This window comes from Sturnira hondurensis, unplaced genomic scaffold (genome assembly GCF_014824575.4).
Source record: "Sturnira hondurensis isolate 20B ecotype Veracruz unplaced genomic scaffold, ASM1482457v3 Scaffold0007865, whole genome shotgun sequence".
NCBI lineage: Eukaryota > Metazoa > Chordata > Mammalia > Chiroptera > Phyllostomidae > Sturnira > Sturnira hondurensis.
The window spans coordinates 3,673,461-3,695,941 of NW_028080496.1; the positions used below are offsets into that span (position 1 = coordinate 3,673,461).

The 22,481-nt window shown below is 52.2% G+C and overlaps 1 protein-coding gene and 1 non-coding gene across 2 annotated transcripts; both read left to right on the top strand.

Moving 5' to 3' along the window:
- Positions 1 to 1,865: 1,865 nt before the first annotated feature.
- Positions 1,866 to 22,273, top strand: AP3S2 (adaptor related protein complex 3 subunit sigma 2). Its single transcript, XM_037053618.1, has 6 exons — positions 1,866 to 2,018; positions 4,817 to 4,908; positions 5,276 to 5,387; positions 8,552 to 8,623; positions 19,739 to 19,846; positions 21,379 to 22,273. Exons 1-6 carry the CDS (start codon positions 1,950 to 1,952, stop codon positions 21,505 to 21,507), a joined length of 582 nt encoding a protein of 193 aa, XP_036909513.1. The 5' UTR covers positions 1,866 to 1,949; the 3' UTR covers positions 21,508 to 22,273.
- On the top strand, positions 8,203 to 8,339 carry LOC118992145 (small nucleolar RNA SNORA14). The gene has a single exon (XR_005067584.1). It is a non-coding gene; the product is annotated as a small nucleolar RNA SNORA14 (small nucleolar RNA).
- Positions 22,274 to 22,481: the final 208 nt, after the last annotated feature.

A 22,481-nucleotide genomic window follows, 5' to 3' on the forward strand; every position in this document is an offset into this window, starting at 1 on the left:
CAACTTCATTTTCTTCCATTTTGGTTACTATCTAGTTTTATATTTAACTCTTTAATCCACTCTGCCTGTAATTTGTGGGAGGATATGAAGTGCGATAACTAAATTGCTTAATTTCAAATTGCTAACCAGTCATCTCAGCATATTCATTGAATTTTTTCCCTCACTGTCAACTTATGATGTCCCCTACATCACATATTAAATTACTTTTCACTTAAATTATCCATTATACTTCAATGGGTCTCCCTATGAAGTCAATTTGTACTATCATAGGTTTTGATGGTAGTGCTAGGTACCCCTATTCTTCTGTTTTAGAATTTCCTTTGATATTCCTTTTCAACATTGAAAACACTGTGTCAAGTTTCCATGCATATTTACTGCCTTAGGATTTTTTTAAATTAAAAAACCCTGGCTAGCCCTAGATGGGTAGCTCAGTTGATTAAAGCATCTTCCAGATACGCCAAAGTGCAGGTTTGATCTCCAGTCAGGGCACGTACAAGAATCAACCAATGAGTGATAAGGAAGTGAAACAACAAATCGACGTTTCTCTCTCTCTTTCTGAAACCAACAAATAAATTTTTTTAAATAGGCTATAAGAGTTATACATATTTATTTTAGAAAAAATTTTAAAAGAAAAATAAGTAATTCTGTCTTTTAAAAAATCACTTAGGTAGCTCTCAGGTATGCCATGTATTGCTCCGAGTGCTTGCAGGCCCTTTTTGTATTCGTAACAGCTGCCTGAACACATTTTTTAACACGTAGAAAACCCTCAGTTTTACAGCAGAAGAGACTGACATTATGAGTCTTACAAATGTCGACACTTGCCCAAGGCGCCCAGGCGGTGAGCAGAGCCAGGGCTTGAATCAGGGCACTATGGTTCCAGGCACCTGTGCTGATACCTGACGCCGCCGCCCCACCTTACACGGGGATGCGTGTTTTGGTGTATCTACTAACAATTTTTACAACGTGCGGTGTCCCTGTACATATACTGTGTAACCTTTTCACTTACAGATATGTCATGACACATTCCCCTATACCATAAACCTTTCCCTACTTGAATTTTAACACCTACTGAAGATTCATCAGATGCGTGTGGATTGATGCATCTGAGAACCAATGTCTCATTTTGGAATAATTAGTTCGCTTCCTATTTTTCCCTGTAATAATACTCCTGCGATGTGCATTCTTACAGGCGAATCTTTTCACACATCGTTTGTATGTTCTAAAACTGCAAATGCTGGATCTAATATTATGTGTATTTAAAAGGCTTGATACATATTGCCAGTCATCTGGGTAGGTGATTCCAATGTGCAGCCCTATCTACAATATAGGGACTTGTTCCACTTCACCCCAACTGGGGCATTAAGTGAAAAAAAAAAAGTACCAATTTGGGGTCATCGGTACCTTTTAAATGGGACTGCATTAGAGATGTCTTGATTCCAGCATTTACTATTTACCAAAGATAGAATGCCGAAAAGTGAAAGTGAACCTAATGCACCCCAACTGGGAAATGGCTAAATCAGCAGGCATCTCACACCGGGAAAGCAGGTCACGATATTTTGGCGCAGATGGTGATTGAAGGAAGCCCCCGCCGCCCCTGCGCTGGAGCGCGGTGGTGGGCAGGAGTTCCTGCGTCTGGAACTGCTCTCCCCACGTGCTCGGCTTTGCGCCGGGCCCGGAGTTAGAGGGAAAGCGGTTGGTCTGGGCGAAGGACGCAGATCCGGAGTTGCGTCCTGGCTAGGCTCGACTCGCCAGCCGACACTGACCGAGGTGACTACCCTCCCCTGCCTTCTCCTCAACATCAACCGGAATCTTCGCGGTCCGGCCCCTGAGCGCCCGGGAAAGTTTCCGCCGGCCACTTTCAGAGGCACACCCACCGGAAGTTCCCTGATTGTGGCGGAAGTTGATGTTTTCCAGAAGTAGCCGTGCTTAGAGAAGCTTGACCGGCAAAGATGATTCAGGCGATTCTGGTTTTCAACAACCACGGGAAGCCGCGGCTGGTCCGCTTCTACCAGCGTTTCGTGAGTGCGGCCCAGCTTCGTCACGTCCCTTCCGGGGACCCGTGTCCTCTCCCCTCCCTTAGGCGCTGACCACCTCAGGCCCTTGCACTTTGCGTGACCCTCACGCTCCTTCATCTCCTTCCCCTGAACCGGGACTAGTGTCAGGCCTTCTGTCCCCACGCCCCGCTGCTTCCGCTCTCCCTAACCCCTTCCCTGGTCCCCGCGTTTCTGTGTCAATTTATGACGCTTCTCGTAGGGTCTCAAGGCTCGGTAACTGACGGGACGGGGCGGAGAGTGGGGGATGCTTCATTGAAAACATGAATGATTTAAGCCACTTTCAACTCGCTTAAACTCAGTCACACGAGGAGGAAGAAATATGCAGCTTCTTTAGGTGTCTTTGCTTTAGCCGTGGAGCCTGGACTTCGTTTCAGTAGAATTTTTAAAGCTAGATTACATTTCATTAAATAATTATATCGAAGTAAAAACATGAGCATTTGATATAACTACTCATTTTTGTATATGTGTGTGAATTTTCCCCTGTTTTTAAAAAGTGTTATTGAGACCATACAGTTCGCCTTTTTAACATGTATAATTCAGTGGTTATTAGTAGGGTCCCAAAGTTACGGGACTGTCACCACAATTTTAGTACATTGTCATTACCCAGAAAAGAAATCCCCACCCGTTAGCAGTTATTCTGCGTTTCTCCCTCAAGTCCCCCAGCCCTGGGCAACCATTGATCTACTTTCTGTCTCTACCTTTGCCTATTCTGGGCATTTCGTATAAATGGAGTGATGTGGTCTTTTGTGACTGGCCTCTTGCACTTAGCACAGTATGTTTTCAGGGTTTTTCTGAGCTGTAGCTGTATCAGTTCCTCATCCCTTGTTGCCACAATATATTTGGTCGCACAGACATACCACGTTTTCATTGACCTGTATCAGCTGCTGTTTCCACCTATGGCTCTGGTGAATAATGTTGCCAAAGAATAATGTTGCCAAAAACATTCATGTACTACCAGCTATTATGTGTCACTTCTCTTGGTTTTACAACTAGGGGTCAAATCGCTGGGTCAGATGGTAACTTTACGGTGAACATTTTGAGGAACTGTTGATCTTTTTCAAAGTGGCTGAACCCTTACGCATTTTCTTCAGCAGGGCATGTGTTCCAATTTCTCCACCTCCACAGTCACTTTCGTTATCTTGTTGATTAAAGATATCTTAGTGGGTGTGAAGTGGATTTTCACTGCAGCTTTAATTTCTGTTTCCCTGGTGACTAATGATGTTGAGCAGCATTCATGATCTTATTCGCCAGTTGTAGATCTTTTTTGAAGAACAGGATTTTTGTAAGAACCACGTTAGCTCATGAGTGAAAATTACCTTGAAAAGTGCAGAGTACTGAAAGGTAACAAGGGGTTATGGAAAGGACTGATGTCGATAAATAGTTGGTAGGTTGTCTTTTTTGATGAATTAGAAATCAGGCAGCCTTACCCTTTCATACTGTGTCCCCACTAATGGCTGCTACGTCCCCCCAGAGTCAGATAAAAGGCCTTAGTTTGGGAGAGGTTTTTGTCAGCTTAAAAAAGTGCTGATGCTCGGCACGTTTGGTGTTTCCAAGTACACAGCTGATCCTTTAACTCCTGGCATCTTTAAATGGAAACCAGGAGAGTAGTGATTGATTTACGTGAACTCACAGGGGCTGGTGATTAGCAAGTTTTCATTCATCCATTCAGCAAATACTGTACTCCCACGCTGTATCCAAGTTATGAAAGATAGTTTGTCCACAGCGACATTTTCCCCATTTTTACCTCTATTTCTTTTAGATGACTAACCATTTCAAGCTTAAATTAAATGCTGCAGGAAGAAAGGGACTGACATTTCTTGAACCTATTTTCTAACTCTTCGGGCAAGTCTAGTCTGAAGGTTTTCTTACGCCTTGCCACTCAAAAGTGTGGTCTCCAGACCAGCAGCATCGATGTCACCTGGGAGCTTGTTCGTGACGGTCTCAGGACTTACCCAGACCGACCAAATCAGAACCTGCATTTTAATGACAGTCCCGGGTGATTTATTGCACATTTATTGATATTTGAGAGCACTGATAGGGAGCTTTTTAATTCCAGCTCAAATGTGAGCTTTTAATTCCACTCAAATGTGAGTTACTACGTATGAGAATGCTCAACTGCGAGCGCTCAAAACGCTCGCAGTTGAGCATTCTCATATGTAATTAGTGGAAAAAAAAGTATTTGTAGCTCTGCAATTACTCAAAATGCTTACTGTAAATGGAACTTTTCTCAGTAACACTGTTTTGGGCACAGGACATCCTAAATGCAATACCTGTATCACCAGCAGGAGAACAGCCAGTTCAGTTTTTTTTTTTTGAAAACATGTGCGTGATTCTATCTCGATCTCCTTAAGGTGTTACACTGATTGACGTCCCTGCCCTGGAATAGGTGTTTTCTAGGCAAAGACAGTATTGCAGGGCCAGGCCTTTTAGCTAATCTTCCATCTTGCTTGAGAGTTGGTCAGTTCTCCTTTCATTGGGTACTAACTAAAGAAATGTCAGTTTACTTATCCAGGAGGTACTGGTTAGTGGCTAGATATGTAGTCACTAAATACACCCATTCTTAATTCCTGTAACAGAGCCTTGCCCATTTTCCCATGGACTTCCCTTTTATTTTTTCTCATCGGTTTTATCTTTTCTGGAAACTGGTACCAAACGGTCAGCTTGTTCCCAGCTGGGAGCGACTTCACTCCCTGTCCATCTCCATCAACGGGAAGTGTTTACAGAAGTTCGCGCTGAGTTACTTTGTTTCTTTTATTCTGTAGCCAGAAGAAATTCAGCAGCAGATTGTTCGGGAGACCTTCCATCTAGTTCTCAAACGGGATGACAATATCTGCAACTTCCTGGAGGGCGGGAGGTAACGATCAGCTCCAGTTTTCTCCCCATCTGTGCACTTTGGGGGTGGCCTTCATCATTGTCGCTTCTTGGGGCAGCACTGCAGTGTCGGGTGGGCACCCGGCACCAGTGGAGCTGAGGGGGAGATTGGTCATGCTCCACATGTTCCCCACCTAGGTGGGCGCTGCCTGGGAGGGCAGGCAGAAGGAAAGGTGAGGCGGAGTGGCGTTGGGCTCCGCTGCCAAACGTGGCTGCATCGCCTGGTCCGGCTGGCCTGCGCTTCAGCCCACCCACCCCCGCTCTGTTGGGCCCATTCTCTCTTCCTGGGGCTCGGTTTCCCTTTGATGTGTTTAAGATACAAGCCTTTAAATGTTTCCCATCTTCCACAGTTTGATTGGTGGCTCCGACTACAAACTGATTTATCGGCACTATGCTACCCTCTACTTCGTGTTTTGCGTGGATTCGTCAGAGAGTGAACTTGGGATCCTGGACCTCATCCAGGTACGTGTAGTCTGCCAGCGGCAGCCACTTAAGGGAGTGAGCACTGGACTTCCGAGTGACCGTCCTGTACCGGGGCTCTCCAACCTGTGGCCCAACACAAAATCGTAAACATACTTAAAATATCATGAGATTTTTTTGTGTGTGTGTGATTACAAGTCACAGTGTATTTAATGGGGGGCCCAAGACAACTCTTCTTTCTCCTGTGTGGCCCAGAGATGCCACAAGGTTGGACACCCTGCTAGATACGTTTGTAAGTCTCTTTACAGACATCGGTGGCAGTTGCCAGGTGTCCACCAGATGGTGCTACAGGAGAGCTCCTTAGCGACCCTCTAATAAGAGCTTGGACTTGTTGGTTTCTCCCGAGCCCTCTCGCTGTCCTTGGTTTTCAGGTGCTACGCTAACACCAGTTCTAATGTATGTGTTTTCCCCTGCCGACCACCAAGCAATTAACTCTGTTCTCCGTGGACACTGACCAGGTGTCCCGTAAACTTAACTCGGTTTGGACACTCTGTGCAGATAGACACCAAACCCAAAACCAACCTGTCACCTGCGCGTCTGACCGACTGGCTGTAGCTCAGAGGCTCCTGTGACTGCCCCCTCGGGTTTGATTCGTTTGCAAGGTAGCTCAGGGGACTCTGTAGAGAAGCACTGTCCTTCCTGGGTGGCCAGCGGGTTATGCGCGGGTGTGACAAAGGACGGCCAGACCGGATAGCGGTGTAGATCGAGATGTGGGGAATGGGCACCCCCTCTCCCCAAATCTCCTGGGGTTCACCAGCCTGGAAGCTCTGAACCCTGCCCTTTTGGGGTTTTGTGGAGCCTTCATCACAAGGTGTGGTTAATTAAATCATCAGCCGTTGGTGACTGATCCCTTCCAGGGAGCGGGGATGACACTGAAAGTTCCAACCCTCTAGTCACATGTTTGGTTCCCATGGCAACCAGACCCCATCCTTAGGTGTTTTCCCCAAGTCGCCTGAGTGGAAACTAATAGTTTCCTTTTCTCTCAGTGGAGTCGAGAGAAATGATCATCCAAATTAATTCCTGAAATTGGAATAGGAAGCACTTTTATTTGGTTATTGAGTGCAAGTTTTTTTATTTAGCATTATTGTTGAAGAAATAATACGTTTATGTTCAAACTTCAAACAGCACACCAAAAGTATACAGTGAAAACTACCTTTTCTCTCCTAACCTGCCTCCACCAGTCACCTCCTTTGTTTTCCTAGAAGCAGCCGGTTCTAGTTTTAAAGCCTCCAGAGCCAGCGTTGTCTCTGGGAGGAAATCTGCAGAGATTTCTGTAAACAAGGTGTGGCTTACTGTTCACTTCGATTTGAGCAGGTACTTGTAATGAGTGATAAAAAGAGAAGTGAAGAAATAACGTTGTAAAGGAAATCAGTTATCACCGTAAGATGGCCCAAGTATGTACTAGAAAACCTAAAAAGAAAAATGCATAACATATTACAAGTAATGAATGATATAAGCAAAATAGCAGAATATGAGCCCTGGCTGGTGTAGTTCAGTGGATTGAGCGCAGGCCTGTGAACCACACGATCGCGGTTCGATTCCCAGTCAGGGCACATACCTGGGTTGCAGGCGAGTTCCCAGCAGGGGACTCACGAGAGGCAACCATACATTGATATTTCTCTCCTTCTCTCCTTCCCTTCCCCTCTAAAGATAAATAAATAAGATCTTTAAAAAAAATAGCAGAATATGAGATGAAGTCATCAAAATCGAATTTTCTGTGAACACAGCTAGAGAATTCATAATTAAAGACTTTCACTTGTGGTAGTGACAAAGGATATTGAGTGTTTGGAACTTAACTTGGTATGGATTATTTGACATTGATTCCAATAACCCTGTAAAACCACAAAGGAATATGTGAGGTAAATGAGGCGCTAAGCCTCCTCCTTATAGGGCAGAGTCTAGCAGAGGTGACAGCTGTAGCCAACGGACTGAATGGGAAACCCAGGTGTTGTGCCGTCAGGAGACCTCACAGAACTTGGTGAAGGGAAGACTTGTCAGGAGAAATGAAAGGCCAGGAAATGCAAAGGTGCTTGGAGGAGAAAAGGGCAGTAATGGGGTGCTGGCTATATGAACCCTAAGAATCTGTAATGTTTGCAGATGATATTATCTACCTAGAAAATCCAAAACGACTGGAAAACAGTTGTGAGTGTGTGGCTCCGTCTGTGCACACTGAGAGTGAGGCAAAGCTCAGCTGTGATCGTAGGAGTCAGGGTGCTTACCTTCGGAGGTAGGGTCTGTGAGGGGACATGCAGGGGGGCCCCTAGGGAGCTGGTAACATCCCGTTTCAGAGTCTAGATGCTGGTTGTGTGGTGTGTTCATTCTCAGAATTCATTAAGCAGTGAAGCATACCTTTATCCTCTGTACACTTTTCTGTCTTAGTGTGATGGTAGAGAGCTAAACTGTAATTGTGTTAATCAGGTTGGGTCAGGATACGGTGTTTTGAAATTAGTTGCTATCAGCAGGACAGAACTATGTTCACACGCTAATAGTCGCAGGTATTCCATACATGGCGGCTCTGTGTCCGTAGTGTTTCCGTTGTTATTTCATGTAAATCAGCATCTTACAAAGGGGGAAAGAAGGCCACATGTGTGTGCTGGTTGTTTTGCTATCTTTTTTTTTAAAGATTTGTTTATTTTTAGAAAGGGGAAGAGAGGGAGAGAGAGAGGGAGAGAAGTTACATTTTACATACACTAGGGACCTGCAACCCAGGCGTGTGCCCTGACCAGGAATCAAACCGGCCACCTCTCGCTCTGCGGGACGACGCCCAGCCCACTGAGCCACATTGGTCAGGGGCTGACTGTACTCTTAAGCCCTCTTGGTAGCCTCACTCTTAGTGCTTCCAAGATACAAGTGAATGCTATAGAAATCTCAGGGGAGTCCAAAGGGCCGGGCTTCTCTCCTGTGGCTCAGTCTTATTTCACACCTACAACATCTTTAAGAAAAACAAAAGATTGCCCTGTTATAGAGTGTCCCCTCCACATTGGGACTCATAGGCTCACCAGCTCATGGTGGTAGGTTTTATTTGGTTTGAGATTTACCATAAGGTAAATAATATGATGACTATCTCTTGACCTTCAGATGTAATATTTATGAAGATGTGAGCACTCCCTATTTCCCTTCTTTACCTATTTCTTTTTGTTTCCTAGGTGTTTGTGGAGACCCTGGATAAATGTTTCGAAAACGTCTGTGAATTGGATTTGATCTTCCATATGGATAAGGTACCTTCCATCCCCAAACTGGGGATACTGGGAAACTGAGAGCCTTGGACGTCTCTAGCCACCTCCGCCATCATGTTCTTCCTTCTGTTTTCTTACTCTGGGGACATTCCTAGGACCTGTTTTTGCTTAGTAAGGTAACAGTGACCACTTGGGGTGTTTTTGCTGAGACCTGTACCACGCCTCCTGGTGTAGGCACTGGCGGCCCCAGGGCGACTGGCTCTCGGGCCCTCAGTGAGATGAATGGTTTTATGTTGACTATAAATAGTTTTATGTTTCCCAGGTGACAGTCCAGTGAGAGTAACGCTTTGAAATAATCATGACACAGAGGCTCTGACTAGGCTAGTAAAATGTGTTTATTTCTTTATGAGTAACGCAGCAGCTAAGACATCATAATGTAGTTTAGAGCCGGGTGGTTCTCTGCAGGGAAGTGGCCCACCAGGCAGAATTGAAGCGGTTCAAAGTGCATGTTCTTCAACATGACCTGTGTCCTCATGGGCCCAATTAAACTCAGGGGATAGCCAGCGGGGGCTGGGGGCGGCCATTGCTCCCGACGGGAGGGGCCTGCCGCGTCTGAGGTCTGCGTGGCGGTGGTGCTTCCTTACCTGGTTGCTGTGGCTGTGGCCCATGGTCCTCAGAGGGGTGCTGGCATGTGGGACACCACCTGTGGCGGCTCTGCCACTCGGTGCTGTGTGTGGACAGGGCGTCGTGATGGCCCCAGGCCTGTGTGGTGATCATGAGCTTGGACTGTAGGGGACGTGTTCAGGACATGGCGTCTGCAGAGTGTGCCCTCCTTTTACCTGTCCCCGCCCCAGCCTGCCCTGCCCCCGAGACACCACTAAGGGATCGAACTGTGCTGGTCCCCACTGCTTGTCCGGGTGTCAGCACAGTCCCTGGCACATCCTGGTGCCTCACTGTTGAATTCAGTTAGCTGTCCACTATTCCTGGTGGTGTCTCCATGAATCTCATCTTCTGGGGGAGACAGAATAAAATAAATGGCAGGTGGTGATGAAGGCTGATGAAGGTGACGAAGGGAGGAAATAAAGCGAGCCGCGGAGTGGGTAGGTGGGGCGTGGAGTTTCCGTGGGGCAGTGGGAGGGCGTCTCTGAGGAGCTGGCACTTTAGCACAAACCAGGGGCAGTTGGCATGGCTGGCTGGGAGAGCGTCCCAGCGGGAGGAAGACGTGCAGAGCCCCAGGCTTGAACAGGAGTGAGGAGGGTGGGAAGAACGGGGTCGGGGAGGGGGCAGGGGAGGGATCGGATAGGCCATCTCGAGCTAAGAAGTCTGTTAAGAGTCCCTGCGTCCCCGAAGGGAGGCTTGGTAAGCGTGGGGACTGCCTTTCTGAAATGCTCCGTGTGCATAGATTGTCTGCTTATCATCCTGGGTCCTTTCGGCCCACTGCACAGAGGACATAGGAAGTTCTCTCTCTCTCTCTCTAAGCTTTATTGCCTGGCACGGTAAACAGTCTAAATCGCTCGCTGCTGCTCTGAGGCAGAGTCCGAGCTGGGAACCGGATGAGTTGATAGATGGTCTGCATGTTATCCTGCACTGTAGCCTGGGAATTGCGGTCACTCCCCGTGTCCTGGTGGGGAGGGCCGTCGGAGTGTGTGCTCTGCGACGCCAGTGGCCCGGCGTCTGCCTTGGGGAGCGTTAATGAGCCCAAAAGCAGACGGGTCTGTTAGTTTGGTGAAAACACACCGTGTTCACGTCTGTCATCGATCAGTCCTGGTGACCACGTCTGCCTGTGACCTTGAGAGTGAAGGTTTCCGTTCGTAGAGAACAGGTGGCTGAGAGGTTTCTGGAGTCAGACAGGTCTGCACCACGGGAGGAGGCCTGTCAGTAGCCTCGCCAGAGGGGTGCCCAGGCCCTCCGCCGTGGTGCTGAGGGGAGTCGCCCCGCCACAGCAGGAGCCGAGTGCCTCCCGCACTCCCCCCATCACTACACAGTGTGTCCCTTTAGATTCTCGGAATCCACGTACCGGGATTACCCTGTCAGTGCCATGTTTGGTGCTGGCTGTGGAGTCCCTGGGGAGGGAGTGGGAGATGCCCCGCCGGCTGGGCCTGACCCCTGGGCTTTCCGACCGCAGCTCCTTCTCCCGCCCTGAGTAAGTGATGTGGGCATGTACACAGGAGCCCTGTTCCCGGCTCCTGCTGGCACTTGGTGCACTCACCTGGGCACATCTGCTGGGGTGCAAATGGGGACACGTCTGCACCTCCTTCTGACCCAGGTGGAGGCTTATGCCTCCGAGAGTGGGTGGCACCCTTCCACCTGGACAGCCCGCCCTGCGCCCTGCTCAGCCAGCCCCACTGCTGCCTCCCGCAGCCCACGTCTTCTCTTCCAGCCCGCCCAGTTCCGCCAGTGAAAACCAACCTTCCTCCAGGGCAGGAAATCTCAGCGATGCCAACTCCCCCTTCTGCTTCCAAGTGGTCACCAGATGGCATCGGTTCTTCCCTCGGTGTTTGCTTCTGGTGCTCCTCTTCCTTCGCTGTTCTGTTTTTAACCCCCTTTACCTGAATCCAGGTAGCGAAGAGATCAGCTCTAGGTAACTACAACAGCTACATCCAGTCTCTCTCCCACCTTCCTCACCTGGTCTGACCTTCCATATGGAACATCCCTCCCATTTTCCCCTTCCATCTACATTCCTCCCTGCGGCCTCCAAAGATCTCTAGGTGGCAGCCCCTCTGGGCCCCGGGCTCCCACTGCCCTGGGATGTGGCCCCTCGGGCCCATCCAACATCTTCCTCTACTTCCCACGCATGCCACGCCGACCCCCGCCTCTCTGCCCTTGTCTCTGCCCCTTCCCCATCCAGAGATGCCCTAACTGGGCCCCGTCTTGCTCCCCAGACTCAGGGCTCAGCTCTGCTCTGCAGTGCTACCCTCCTCCAGCCTGCCCGTCCTCTTGCTCGCACTCTGGGTCGCTCAGCCTGTTCCCATGGATGGTGAGCTCTCAGAATGGCGTCAGCCTGTGATGCTTGGTTGGTGATCTAAACAGTACAGGGCACAAGTGCAGCTGGTTGCTTGTCCAACCTAAGTGTGCCTTTTCATTTTTATTTTTTATTTTTTTAAATATTTTATTTACTTATCTTTAGAGGGGAAGGGAAGGAGAGAGGAAGAGAAACATCAGTGTATGGTTGCTTCTTGTGCATCCCCTGCTGGGAACTGGCCCCTGCAGGGAACTGGCCTGCAACCCAGGCACGTGCCCTGACTGGGAATCGAACTGAGATTGTCTGGTTCACAGGCCCGTGCTCAATCCACTGAGCTACACCAGCCAGGGCTTGCTTTTTCATTTTTAAAATTGTTATAGTACTTTTCAGATATAACGTCAGCTGCACATTTTTAAAAACCAGATTCTAATTAGCTCCTGACTTTCAAAGTGATGGCCCTCACATGCTCGCTAATTTTGGGGTGCTGAGGGAGTAATGTAGATGGCCCCCCTGAACACCTCTTTGGGTGTCATAGGTCATCAATTCTCAGACCCCCTGTTTCGTGATGTTCTGATTTTGATTCATCAAGCTGAGGTTCTCACACAGTCGCTGGCACGTACAGTTGGACTGACAGAGTTTTCTTGTTGGTGGCACATAAAGCAGTGGTGTGATGCACAGGTGGTGGGGCCTTGGCCTCGATGGAGCGCGTTCACCTCCACCGCTCCTGGTTGAGGACAGCAGTTAGTAACTGCTCAGCTCAGCAAATGGTGATTTTTGTCTTTATTTTTACTTTTTTCTTAACTGTTCTCCCTTCTGCCAAATTCCCTCTTTGATCCACCTGTACACACCCTTTTGATGACACATGGAAAGTGGTTTCAACTCTCTGACCCTCGTCTGAACCATTCTGCAGCTCGCTCCCCCCCCCCCCCCAGCTATGGTCCTTGCAGAGGAGGAGGACGCGCCTCGCTCCATCACCCACTGTCCAGGGGGACCAGCACCAGCAGGATGGAGCTGGGGCTCCTTCACCTTGTTTACAAAGACCTGAAGACCTCCCGCCCGCCACCCCTCCCTCGCACTTCGTGCTGCCACAGCACTGACTTCTGTACCTTGTCTGCAGGAAGTCGGGGCTCTGCGTGGGGGTAGGACACAGACCTTCCCAGGAGCAGCGAGTGCTTGAAAGAGACGGGAGCCTTGGGGACAGAGACCACCTCCTTGGAAATCAACCTCTGGGTCCAGGCCCAGTGTTTGCCCAGTTTCTTGATGGCCATACGAAGTGTGCTTTACTCACCTGATGGCCGCCGTTTGGTCCAACCGGGAAGAGTGACCGAGTCCCGGGATGGCAGGCAGGGACCTGCTCTTCGCTGCTCTGGGTGCAGGGCGGGCCGGCGTGGGGATGGCCCTGTGCACGTTTAGCTGGATGCTGTCGAGAACTTGCAACGGTTCCCTTTGCTGCCCAGGGGGCCAGGCAGCATGGGGCCGTGTGAGCTCTCTGCACCAAGGGGAAGGGTTTGTTCTGTCTCAGGAGCCCAGGAGCAAACCCCTGCTTTGGGAAGGAGGTTGATCAAGGTTGTGATTGCTCTGTCAGCTAGTGGTCGGCAATTGCTCAGGTTTCAGGCACATGACAGCTGGGCGCCTCAGATGCAGGGTCTCACTGTCCCTGCGTTGTCTGGTTCTACCTTGGAAGAGGCACGTTGGGGAAGGACTCTGGTTCTCCCCATTTTACAGACGAAGAAACTGAGGTTTAGAGCCAGAACGCCTGCTTCTTCAAGGTCACACAAGTAGGAAGTGGCAGGGACAACATTCAGACTCTGGGCTCCACACGGCTCTGTAGCCCTTAGCATCCTCTCCTGCTCCAGCATCCTTAGCGTGGGGGGGGGGGGTGCGGTGGCGAGCTGTGTGAGCACAGAGCAGCCACGATTGTGGGGGGGATGAGACTCAGGAGGACCGCTGGGCTGTTCTCACCCAGCGCCGGGCTGGCATCTGGGGCCAGCACTGCAGATGGGGCGGCACGGGAGGTGGGGATGAAACAGCAGATGAGGAAGGAAGCGTCCTGCTGCAGCGTGTTTCAGAAACTGCTTCACAGAGACCGGACTCGGGATTCCTTTTGTTAGAGGGAGGGGCGCTCCACGGTGAGTGCGTTTTGCTGCGGTCAGCTCCACGTGTGCACAGCCTTGAGAGGGAGGGGTTACTGGCAGAACCCACAGCAGAGTTAATGAGTTTCTGGGAGATGGGTCACTCCCTCCTTCATTTACCAGTTACTTTACAACCCTCCCTCCTCTGAACTTTTATATCATTTTGTCCTTGAGTTATGGTACTGACTGCAGTCTTCCTTTTATTACGGTTCTCCAAGTTCAGGCTCTGCACTTGAGTGTTAGCCCTTTGAGGACAAGGTCCACGTCTTATCTTCACTTCCTCCTTACAGCCCTTAACGCTGTGTGGGTGAAGGTAGACCTTGCTGCAGATCACACTGTCTCAGTGACAGCGAGGGGAAGCCTTGACCCTGACATGTGAGCTTGGGTCCAGTGGGTCCCGTGGGCTCACAGGTACAAATTGAACTTATGCAGACTCAGCTCTAGCCATTCAGCACAGAGAGAATAAAAAGTTTAAGTATGGAATGATTCTGCCCACAGTGGTCCTCGGTCTCTGTGTGTCCTCAGTGAGATGGGGGATTGGAGCGGGCTCTTCGTTGCCTCTGCTCTGTCGTAAGCACCACATGCGGCCTGGTGTGATTTCAGCCCTGCGGGGCACAGTGCCGCTTCCCAGTCTGTGTGGCCCCCACAAACCTCTGGCTTTGTCTGGGCTCACTGGGACAGAAATCTGTTCGTGCATTCTGGGGGGAGAAAAATGAGCTGGGTAGCACCGCACAGGCGATACCGGTCGGGGCTATGTCTCATCTCCACCTCACTTGGTGATTTGGAACTTGGTCTCGTATAAGACAAGACTCCACCAGGTTGATTTGTCCTTTGAAAGAATGTACGATCATGTGAGTGAAAGCGAAGAAAGAAAAGCCAGAGCTAGGGCCTGGGTCTTAAGGAGACATCTGGAGGAAACTGTAAATTTCCGGTCTGAAGACTAAGGAAAGTCATAAAAGTGGTCCAGGAGGCAGCAATAGCAAGAAAAAGAGAAAACACAGAACCCTACCGAGCGTGTTGCCTCCCTGGATGGAGAGCCACTCTCTTGGGGGCCGGGGCTGCTTCGTGCCGTGTGGCGCATGGTGGTTAGACCTTCAAGGCACTCGGCTGACAGATGGTGGAGTCTAATTGTCATATGTTTGTTTGTGGACAAGGCAGATAAACAGCAAGGCATAGGGATAGGCAGTCTGGAGCAAGTCCTAAAGCAGTGATAAAATGCCGGACTTTGGAACCCCAGTGGGGGTGAGAGAGGAGGCTGATCGTCGTCATGCACCAGGTTTCTGGAGGGCGTTTTGTTCCCCCTTCCCCGTCCACGTTGTTCCTCACATGGGTAATACAGGAACTAGAGACTGACTCTTGGCCCAGGTGACTCAGTTTCCTCTTCCCCCAGCACTGCTCAGACCTCTTCCAAGTGTCCCCTGTGTCCTCGGGCTTGTTAGCCACCACATCCTCTGGCAGGGGAGGAGGTGCTGCCCTCCCCGTTCTCATGGGCCCTTTCCTAGGAATTCATGGAACCAGCCGGGCCAACAAGGAGTAGCAAAGGTTGTCCACACTTAGCTTTTTATCTGGTAGACTCGCTCTCTTAGTAGTAGTTACCAGCTCTGTTTTAAAACAAGAGACTTGCAGCATTGGCGTCCCCAGTTTCAGTACAAGCCCTGCGATGTGCTCTTTTGGTGTCGATCTGTTTTATTGTCTTCTGTGTGGTGACAGCTTTAAGATAGGACAGCATGCATCGGCAGGGTTTGCGGCCCTGCTGGCTCGCTCCCTCTGATGAGAAACAGCAGGGGAGGAAGCAGTGGAGTCCGGAGGATGCTGTGGGGGTGCTGAGCTTGGGCTCTGGTGCGCGTTAACGTGTTGGCTGCCCTCCCTGCCTGTGGAGTCCGCCAGGCGGGTTCCTGCCACCCCGGTGTGGAAGCGCATTCTCCTGCAGGAGCAGCCGCAGGGGTGCTCTGTTGGCTCCACGTCCTTACCGTGGCCCTGGGCCAGTCTTAGTGAGCTGCTAGCGAAAGAAACTTATCACACCTATAGAAAGATACACTGTGAGTTTAATACTTAAAAACGGACTTTTAGCCCCTGGCCAGTTGAAGGTTTGGAACTCCATTTTTACTGGAGGAAAAATGTTTGTTATCCTCTGGCTCCAAGTCACCCTGCTTCTGGTGACGGTCTCTGTCGACCTGGGCTTGGACTCAGCCCTGTCTGACTCCGTGAGAAACGTGAAGCAGGGCACCCACGAGGCCCCTGGGACTCTGGCTGAAATGACTGGTCGCCCTCCCAGCAGCTCCGGGACTACGTCTGTCAGGAGCACCTCTGTCCTTGAGGTGCCACTTGTCTTTCCTTCTTAGACACTGTCTGTGCTGATATGAAATGAGCACATTGTCACCCACCTTCACCTGCTGAGCTGGGCTCTGTCCCAGGCAGGAGCACATGTGTCTCAGTGACAGAGTGGGAAGCCAGGCCACCTCAAGGGCGGTGTCTCCTCAAAGTCAGGGCATCTGAACCAGAGGAGCCCCTTCCACCCTCTCAGCTGGCGTTGGTGAAGGACTGCGCTTGCTGAGCCCAGCGCATGGCACCAGGGGCTGCGTGCGGCACCAGGGGCCAGGGGAGTGTGCAGGGACCTGCCCTCAGGGGAGGGCATGGTTGGGGAGGGGCGCAAAGGAGGGCAGCGTACTGAGTGAGGCGCCTGAGTAGAGACGCACGTGGGCGCAGAGATGTCCCTGGGAGATCGGCGAGATGTCTTCATTGTTTCTTGAGTTTGCTTGGCCTGATCCTTGAGCACTCAGCACCTCAAATCCTGCAAGAATGTCTCCAGCTTTTACAGAACTGCTGTTCAGCAGGGTCCCCATGAAGAGTGGTGGGAGGTGGAGGGTTAGGAGGAGTGCGGCCGGCCCTTGTTGCAGTTTGGGGAAGTGCTTTCTTTCCGTCAGGAAGTCGCGGCAGCTTAGACAGTCCCAGGAGCGACCCTGGCCGGCCAGGGTGCCCTCTCCCTGTCTGTGCATGCACAGTGGGGCTGCTGGCCAGGCCTGGCTGGTGCAGAGCCTCGGGGTCGAGCTCTTTAGAACAGGAGGCACATCCGCCTGGAGCCCGAATGCTGGAGACTCACCTGTTTGTGCACTCAGCCCCAGGAAGACCCCTAGGGGGCCCAGGGCGCAGACTCACAGGTCCCCACCTTGGTCAGCACATTCACATGCCTCCCAGAGGTGGGGGCGGCGCTGGGCTCCTGCACATACCTTCCACCTTCCACCTTCCATGGATAGGAAAGAGGTGTGGGGCCCAGCTGAATGCCCATGGGGTTCCCTTACAGAAGCAAGTACCTTGCCTTGGCGGGTGTAGCTCAGTGGATTGAACATGGGCTGGGAACCAAAGGGTCGCCAGTTTGAGTCCAAGTCAGGGCACAGGCCTGGGTTGCAGGCCAGATCCCCAGTAGGGGGCATGTGAGAGGCAACCACACACTGATGTTTCTCTCCCTCTGTTTCTCCTTCCCTTCCCCTCTCTCTAAAAATAAGTAAATAAATAACAGAATCAAGCACCTTCGGGGGAGGGAGGAGGTTGAGAGTTTCCTGTGAAAGAGACACACAGGAGACGGGTGCCCAGATGTGTGGGCAGGGGGGGTAGGGGGTCCGTCGTGGTTAGATCCCATTCGAGGGAGTAGACACTTGGATCTTGGTAACCATTGCTACTTTTGACTGTTTTAAAGGGTTTTAAGAGAAAACTGTTAATAGGACAGGATTATAAACTCCCAACCTTCAGTCACTGAAGTGTAGCCCTAAACGTGTGCACCTTGGTCTGGTGAACCATCAGTGTCTGCCCAGCACTTTCCCTGCCGTCACTCCTGACTCATCCCTCACAGTGTTTTCTCTGCTGCCTCCTTCGCACGTCAAGATAAGCTGCGGGTTTATTGGGGTGGGTGTACTCTGTGTTCGGGCGAGACACGTCTCCTGCCTGCGAGGAGTGCTGGGTGGGAGTGCCGGCGGGCCTCCCAGGGCAGCAGCACTTGGGGTGCTCTGCGTAGATGCGCGTGACTGGGTTGCTGGTGTCGTTCCTGCAGGTGGTTGCTGATAGCAGAACGCTGGGAATTACCGTGCCCCGGCCACGCATACTTGTTCGGTGCGCCCTTTGTGGGGCTGGGTGGCAGGCTCTGGAAGAACTTCATGCCTCTTGGCTCTCTTCTGCTTGTGTGGCGTTTATTGCCGCCTTGATGGTTCAGATTTCAGACTTCATTCTCCCCTGCCTCCCTGTGTCACGTTGGTCCTTGAGCTCTTAAGGCTCTCAGAGGGTCTGACCCACCTTGCTCTTGACGTCCTTAAGACCGCACACTCTGTCTGTCACCTTCTGTGGTTCAACAGAGTGATTCTTTGATTACGTCGTCTGTTTGTTAGGTGCGCGGTTTGGCATTGATGTGTGCCTGCCTTCTCCCCACACCTGTGCTTGGCAGCCTCCAACTTCCTCACGTCCCTTCGTCCCCACTCAAGGAAATGGTGTCTGTCTGCAGTGGGAGAGGCGGCTGTGCTCACTGAAACCCGCTGGTGCCAGTTACACTGGTCATTGTAATTGTTGTATACTTAGTAACGCACAGGAAACACACACGACAGAAGGGGACTGATGGATGAAAACAAAGGTGGGTGCTCTGGGAGGCCCGGCACCTAAAAAGGAAATGATGTTGAATTAGGTTTGGGCCAGGTGACAGAAGACGAGCCGGGGAGGGCCCCAAAGTGCTGGCCGCCTCCCTGGGGCCCGAGGTCTCCCTCTACTTCTGAGAAACTGGGAGCTGTAGCGGCTGCATTATGTGTGAATTTTATGCAAGAAAAATGGCATAGAACTCTGGTAGCAGAAAAGGGCTTGTTGGCTCTCAAAAAATAGTCTGGTGGCTGTCAAAGTATCATTTATAGCGAATGGTCATGGGCTCGGGCACGGGGCGGGGCAGGGAGTCACAATAAAAGTCAGAAGGCCTGTTTCTTACCGACTTAAGCTGTCAGGTTTAAGTGATGCTCATCAGCTCTTAGTCATTGAGGATGGGAGCCAGTGGTGGTGGTGTTCCACCGCCCCTTTCTCTCCCCCTCGTCTTCCCCATTTTGTAGCTGTTTACTTTCTGCAACGTCCAGGCATAGCACTGACATTCGCCTGCCATCCTGTCCCCAGGAGTCTTAGTCCTACTATTCCTCGGGCTTTGCACCCGCACCAGTCCCGGTGCTCTCAGTTTCCCGGCGGAGCCCTGGCTGCCCACAGTGCGCCCTGTCAGCTCCTCCCTGGAGGCCCGTGGGAGCCACGGCGCCCGCTCTTGCTCTCAGCTGACGGTCGGAGGGCTCTGAAGTGCTCCCGCCACACCTTCTCTTCTTGGGAATTTTGTACATGTTGCTCTTTTTTCTGCTGGAATTTTATTGTGGAAATTTTCAAGATTTTGCCCCTCTCCTAAGTGATTTGACCTTTTTGCCAGTTTGCAGAAACCTGGAGTCTTACCCTCGGGGTCTGTCTGGGTGCCGACGGCGGAGGGTCAGCTTTCCCGGGGGCCCACTGCATCCTCGCAGGCGTCAGGATGCTCTTCCTTTCAGGGGCCAAATAGTGGTCCATTATGTGGATGCGGCACATCGGGTCCATCCGCTCGTCTGTTGGTGGGTGGCGATGCTGTAATGATTGTTGAGAAGCCGTGTGCGCCAGGCATTGGGTCATCTCGTCCAGTCTTCACCAGTGTCCCAGAAGAAAGCTGAAGCATCGAAGGAATAATGTGTCCAAGTTTACGAGCCAATAGCAGAGTGAAGTTTAGCCAGGTCTGTGTGACCTCAAAGCCTATACTCTCAGCCACCACCTCACTGCCTTGGGTGTAGCCAGGCACCTCCACCACGGCTGGTGGGAGATAGCCGTGGTGTGATGAGTGAGCGTGGGGGACCCCCGGGTGGCCTCATTGAGAAGGGGTGACCCGGGGGCCAAGGTGGCTGCTGTGCGTCAGCAGCCGTGTCAGGTCCAGCTGCCCTGCTGTGGCCTGAGAGCCCGAGGGGTGCCCTTTGGGGCCGCATCAGCCACTGCAGACGGCTCTGACCCTTCTTTCTTCCGCCCCCCCCCCCCTTTTAGGTGCACTACATCTTACAGGAAGTGGTGATGGGCGGGATGGTGCTGGAAACGAACATGAATGAGATCGTGGCCCAGATCGAAGCTCAGAACAGGCTGGAGAAATCAGAGGTGAGCGCACGGCTGTCCTGGGTCTGGCTGGTTCAGGAGTGCTTGGGCAGGCAGGAGCTGGTACCTGGATTGGTTTGTGCGGCTGTGGCACCTTAGGGATGTCTTACACTCACCTTCTCTCTTCCTGGAGCCCATTGAAGCACATTGGTTTGAGGGCCAGGTAAGAATGAGGCTGAAAGTGTGCATGGGAAAGCCAGGTGGCAGGGGAAGGAAAGCAAGCAGCTTTGGGGGAGTGGGTTACCGCCCATGTTTGTGGCTTGTAATTCTTCCTCTCAGACCCATTGGTCCCCTGGAGGCCCAGTGTCCCCTTCTCCGATTCCAGAGTGGTTTCCTGGTTCGTGTGCTAGAGGACTCTGCTCTCCCAGAAGCCATTTCTCGCGGGTCTGTCAGACCTCAGCGTTGCCATTTTCCTTATTTCCCATGAGCCTTATAAAAACCACAGTGGAGTTTGGCCTGGGTTTGAAAACAGCACACCCCAGTCCACCCTCACACTGCACGGGTGCTCACAGGAAATCTGCCCCAGCCCCCCGGGGTCTCTCCATGGCCTACTTCAGCCCTAAGAGGGCGGAGAGGGGACGGGTGCACCTTTACACACAGCGGAAATCACAGACCCCGCAGTGGCCGCTTCAGCTTCCCAAGGGTCTGAAACAGCTTCCTTGCTTTGTGTGGTGGGACTTGGTCTTGTGAAACCAGGGATTCTTCTTTCTGTGAGGACTGGCCGTCCTACCGAAGAAGCTCTTCCAGACCACAGCTATTGTGGCAACTATGGTTCTGAAAACGCGGGCTGGGAAGCTTCCAGGGGCAGGGAGGGAGTCTGAGGCCAGGGGGCTGGACACCAGAGGGACCAGAGACCCGCTGCGAGGGCGGGGTTGGTGTCTGGTGGAGGAGAGGGAGCCGGTGAGGAGGCAGCAACTGGAAGAGTCACCGTCAGCTCCTCCCCTCGTCCACACGGAGGGTGCGCGCCGGCCGCAGGCACCTGGACCAGCTGCGTTTGCTGCCCGGCCCCACGGGTCTGGGGCCCCTCACCTCCTGCCAGTAATTCCTCCCACCGTGTTGGCTCAACGTTGCGAAAGCCTGTTTTTTTCCACCTCACATCATTCGTTGGCAAGCGGGTCCCCTTCCCCTAAGCCGCGACATTCATTCTCCTTTTAAAAATTACCCCATGACTGCACTTGTTTATCAGAGTCTTCAGTCCCTTGAGGAAAGGGTTTTATTTTGTTTTGTAATCTGAAAAACACCCTTGGATTATTTCCGAAAGCACTTACTGAGTGCCGACCCTTTTGGGGGGCCAGCCCTGTGAGGTGCGGGGGCTACAGAACTGCAGCCGCCACTCCCCCTGCAGGGGCTCAGGATCTGGGTCCCTGTCCATAGGCCCCCACCCCCAGCCCCGTCCCGAAGATGGCTCGGTCGGCTGCTTTGGAGGGACAGGGAGGAAGGGCGAAACGGGCACCAGGCCACCGCCTCTGGCTGGCCTGCACATTGAGTGGATGCCACTGAGGCTCTGTCTCATGCCCACCTCTTCTCTCTCTCAGGGTGGCCTCTCAGCGGCCCCCGCCCGGGCGGTGTCCGCCGTGAAAAACATCAACCTGCCGGAGATCCCTCGGAACATCAACATTGGTGATCTCAACATCAAAGTCCCCAATCTGTCCCAGTTTGTCTGAGGGCTGAAGACTGGGCCGAACTGGAGTCCTGGAGAACAGCAAAGCCAAGCCAGTCCTGAAACAGAACCCACTTTGAGCCTCGGGAGATGCCTCGGGCCCTGACCCACTCTGTCCTGGAGCGGCACGGCAGTGCTGTGTCGCTGCTGGCAAGGGCTCCATCCTCACGGCGCAGCCCTACCTGTCTCTGACTGCGGGTGTGAGGGGTCCTGGCTCCCTCAGTGGGGGTCAGTGCGCCCAAGCAGCTCTCCTGGTCCCCCTCTGCATGCAGCCACTCCCGGGGTTTGGGGGCCGTATTGAGAGTCCCCGTCGTGCTCACTTTTGCTGGCGAGGTGCCATCGCTGCAGAGGGCCTGACCCTGCAGACCCGGGCTGTGGTGGACGGCAGGCAAGGGCAGGGCCTTCCGAGAATGAGCACGGCCCACTGGCTGTGCTAGGTCGTCCTCCCCAGAGTCCTCTCGTGTAGCCAGACTTCCTGATGACGACCTCCTGCAGGACTCACCTCCCACTGCCGCCGTCCAAGCTCTGCCCCTACAGTGTCTGCGTGTAGGACGTGGTCCGGGGCAGAGGCCTGGTGCAAACCCTCCGAGTTCCTGCTGATTGGGACAGCACCCCATGTGGCACTCTCTCCGGCAAAGCTGGACGTGCCCCCCATAACTGGACAGGCCCTGTGTCTGTAGAAGGTAAAACTGGCATCACATGGAATGTGTCAGAGTTACAGTTCCTTCTGGGTTTAAAATACACGCTCCTCACGAGGAGCAGACAGGTCAGTTGCTGTGTCATGAATGATGAGTCTTCTCTGCTTGGGAAACTCACTGCCGTGATACCAGCCTCTGGAGCTCGTGAGCCAGAGCCTGGGAAAGGCTGGGGACACAGGAAGCGTGCCGATTGAGACCGGTGGCAGCAGACCACTGTGAGGGGTCTTTCCCTATGCTCTGCTTACGGGGACGCCTTGTTCCCTGCAGGCGGCATTCTCTT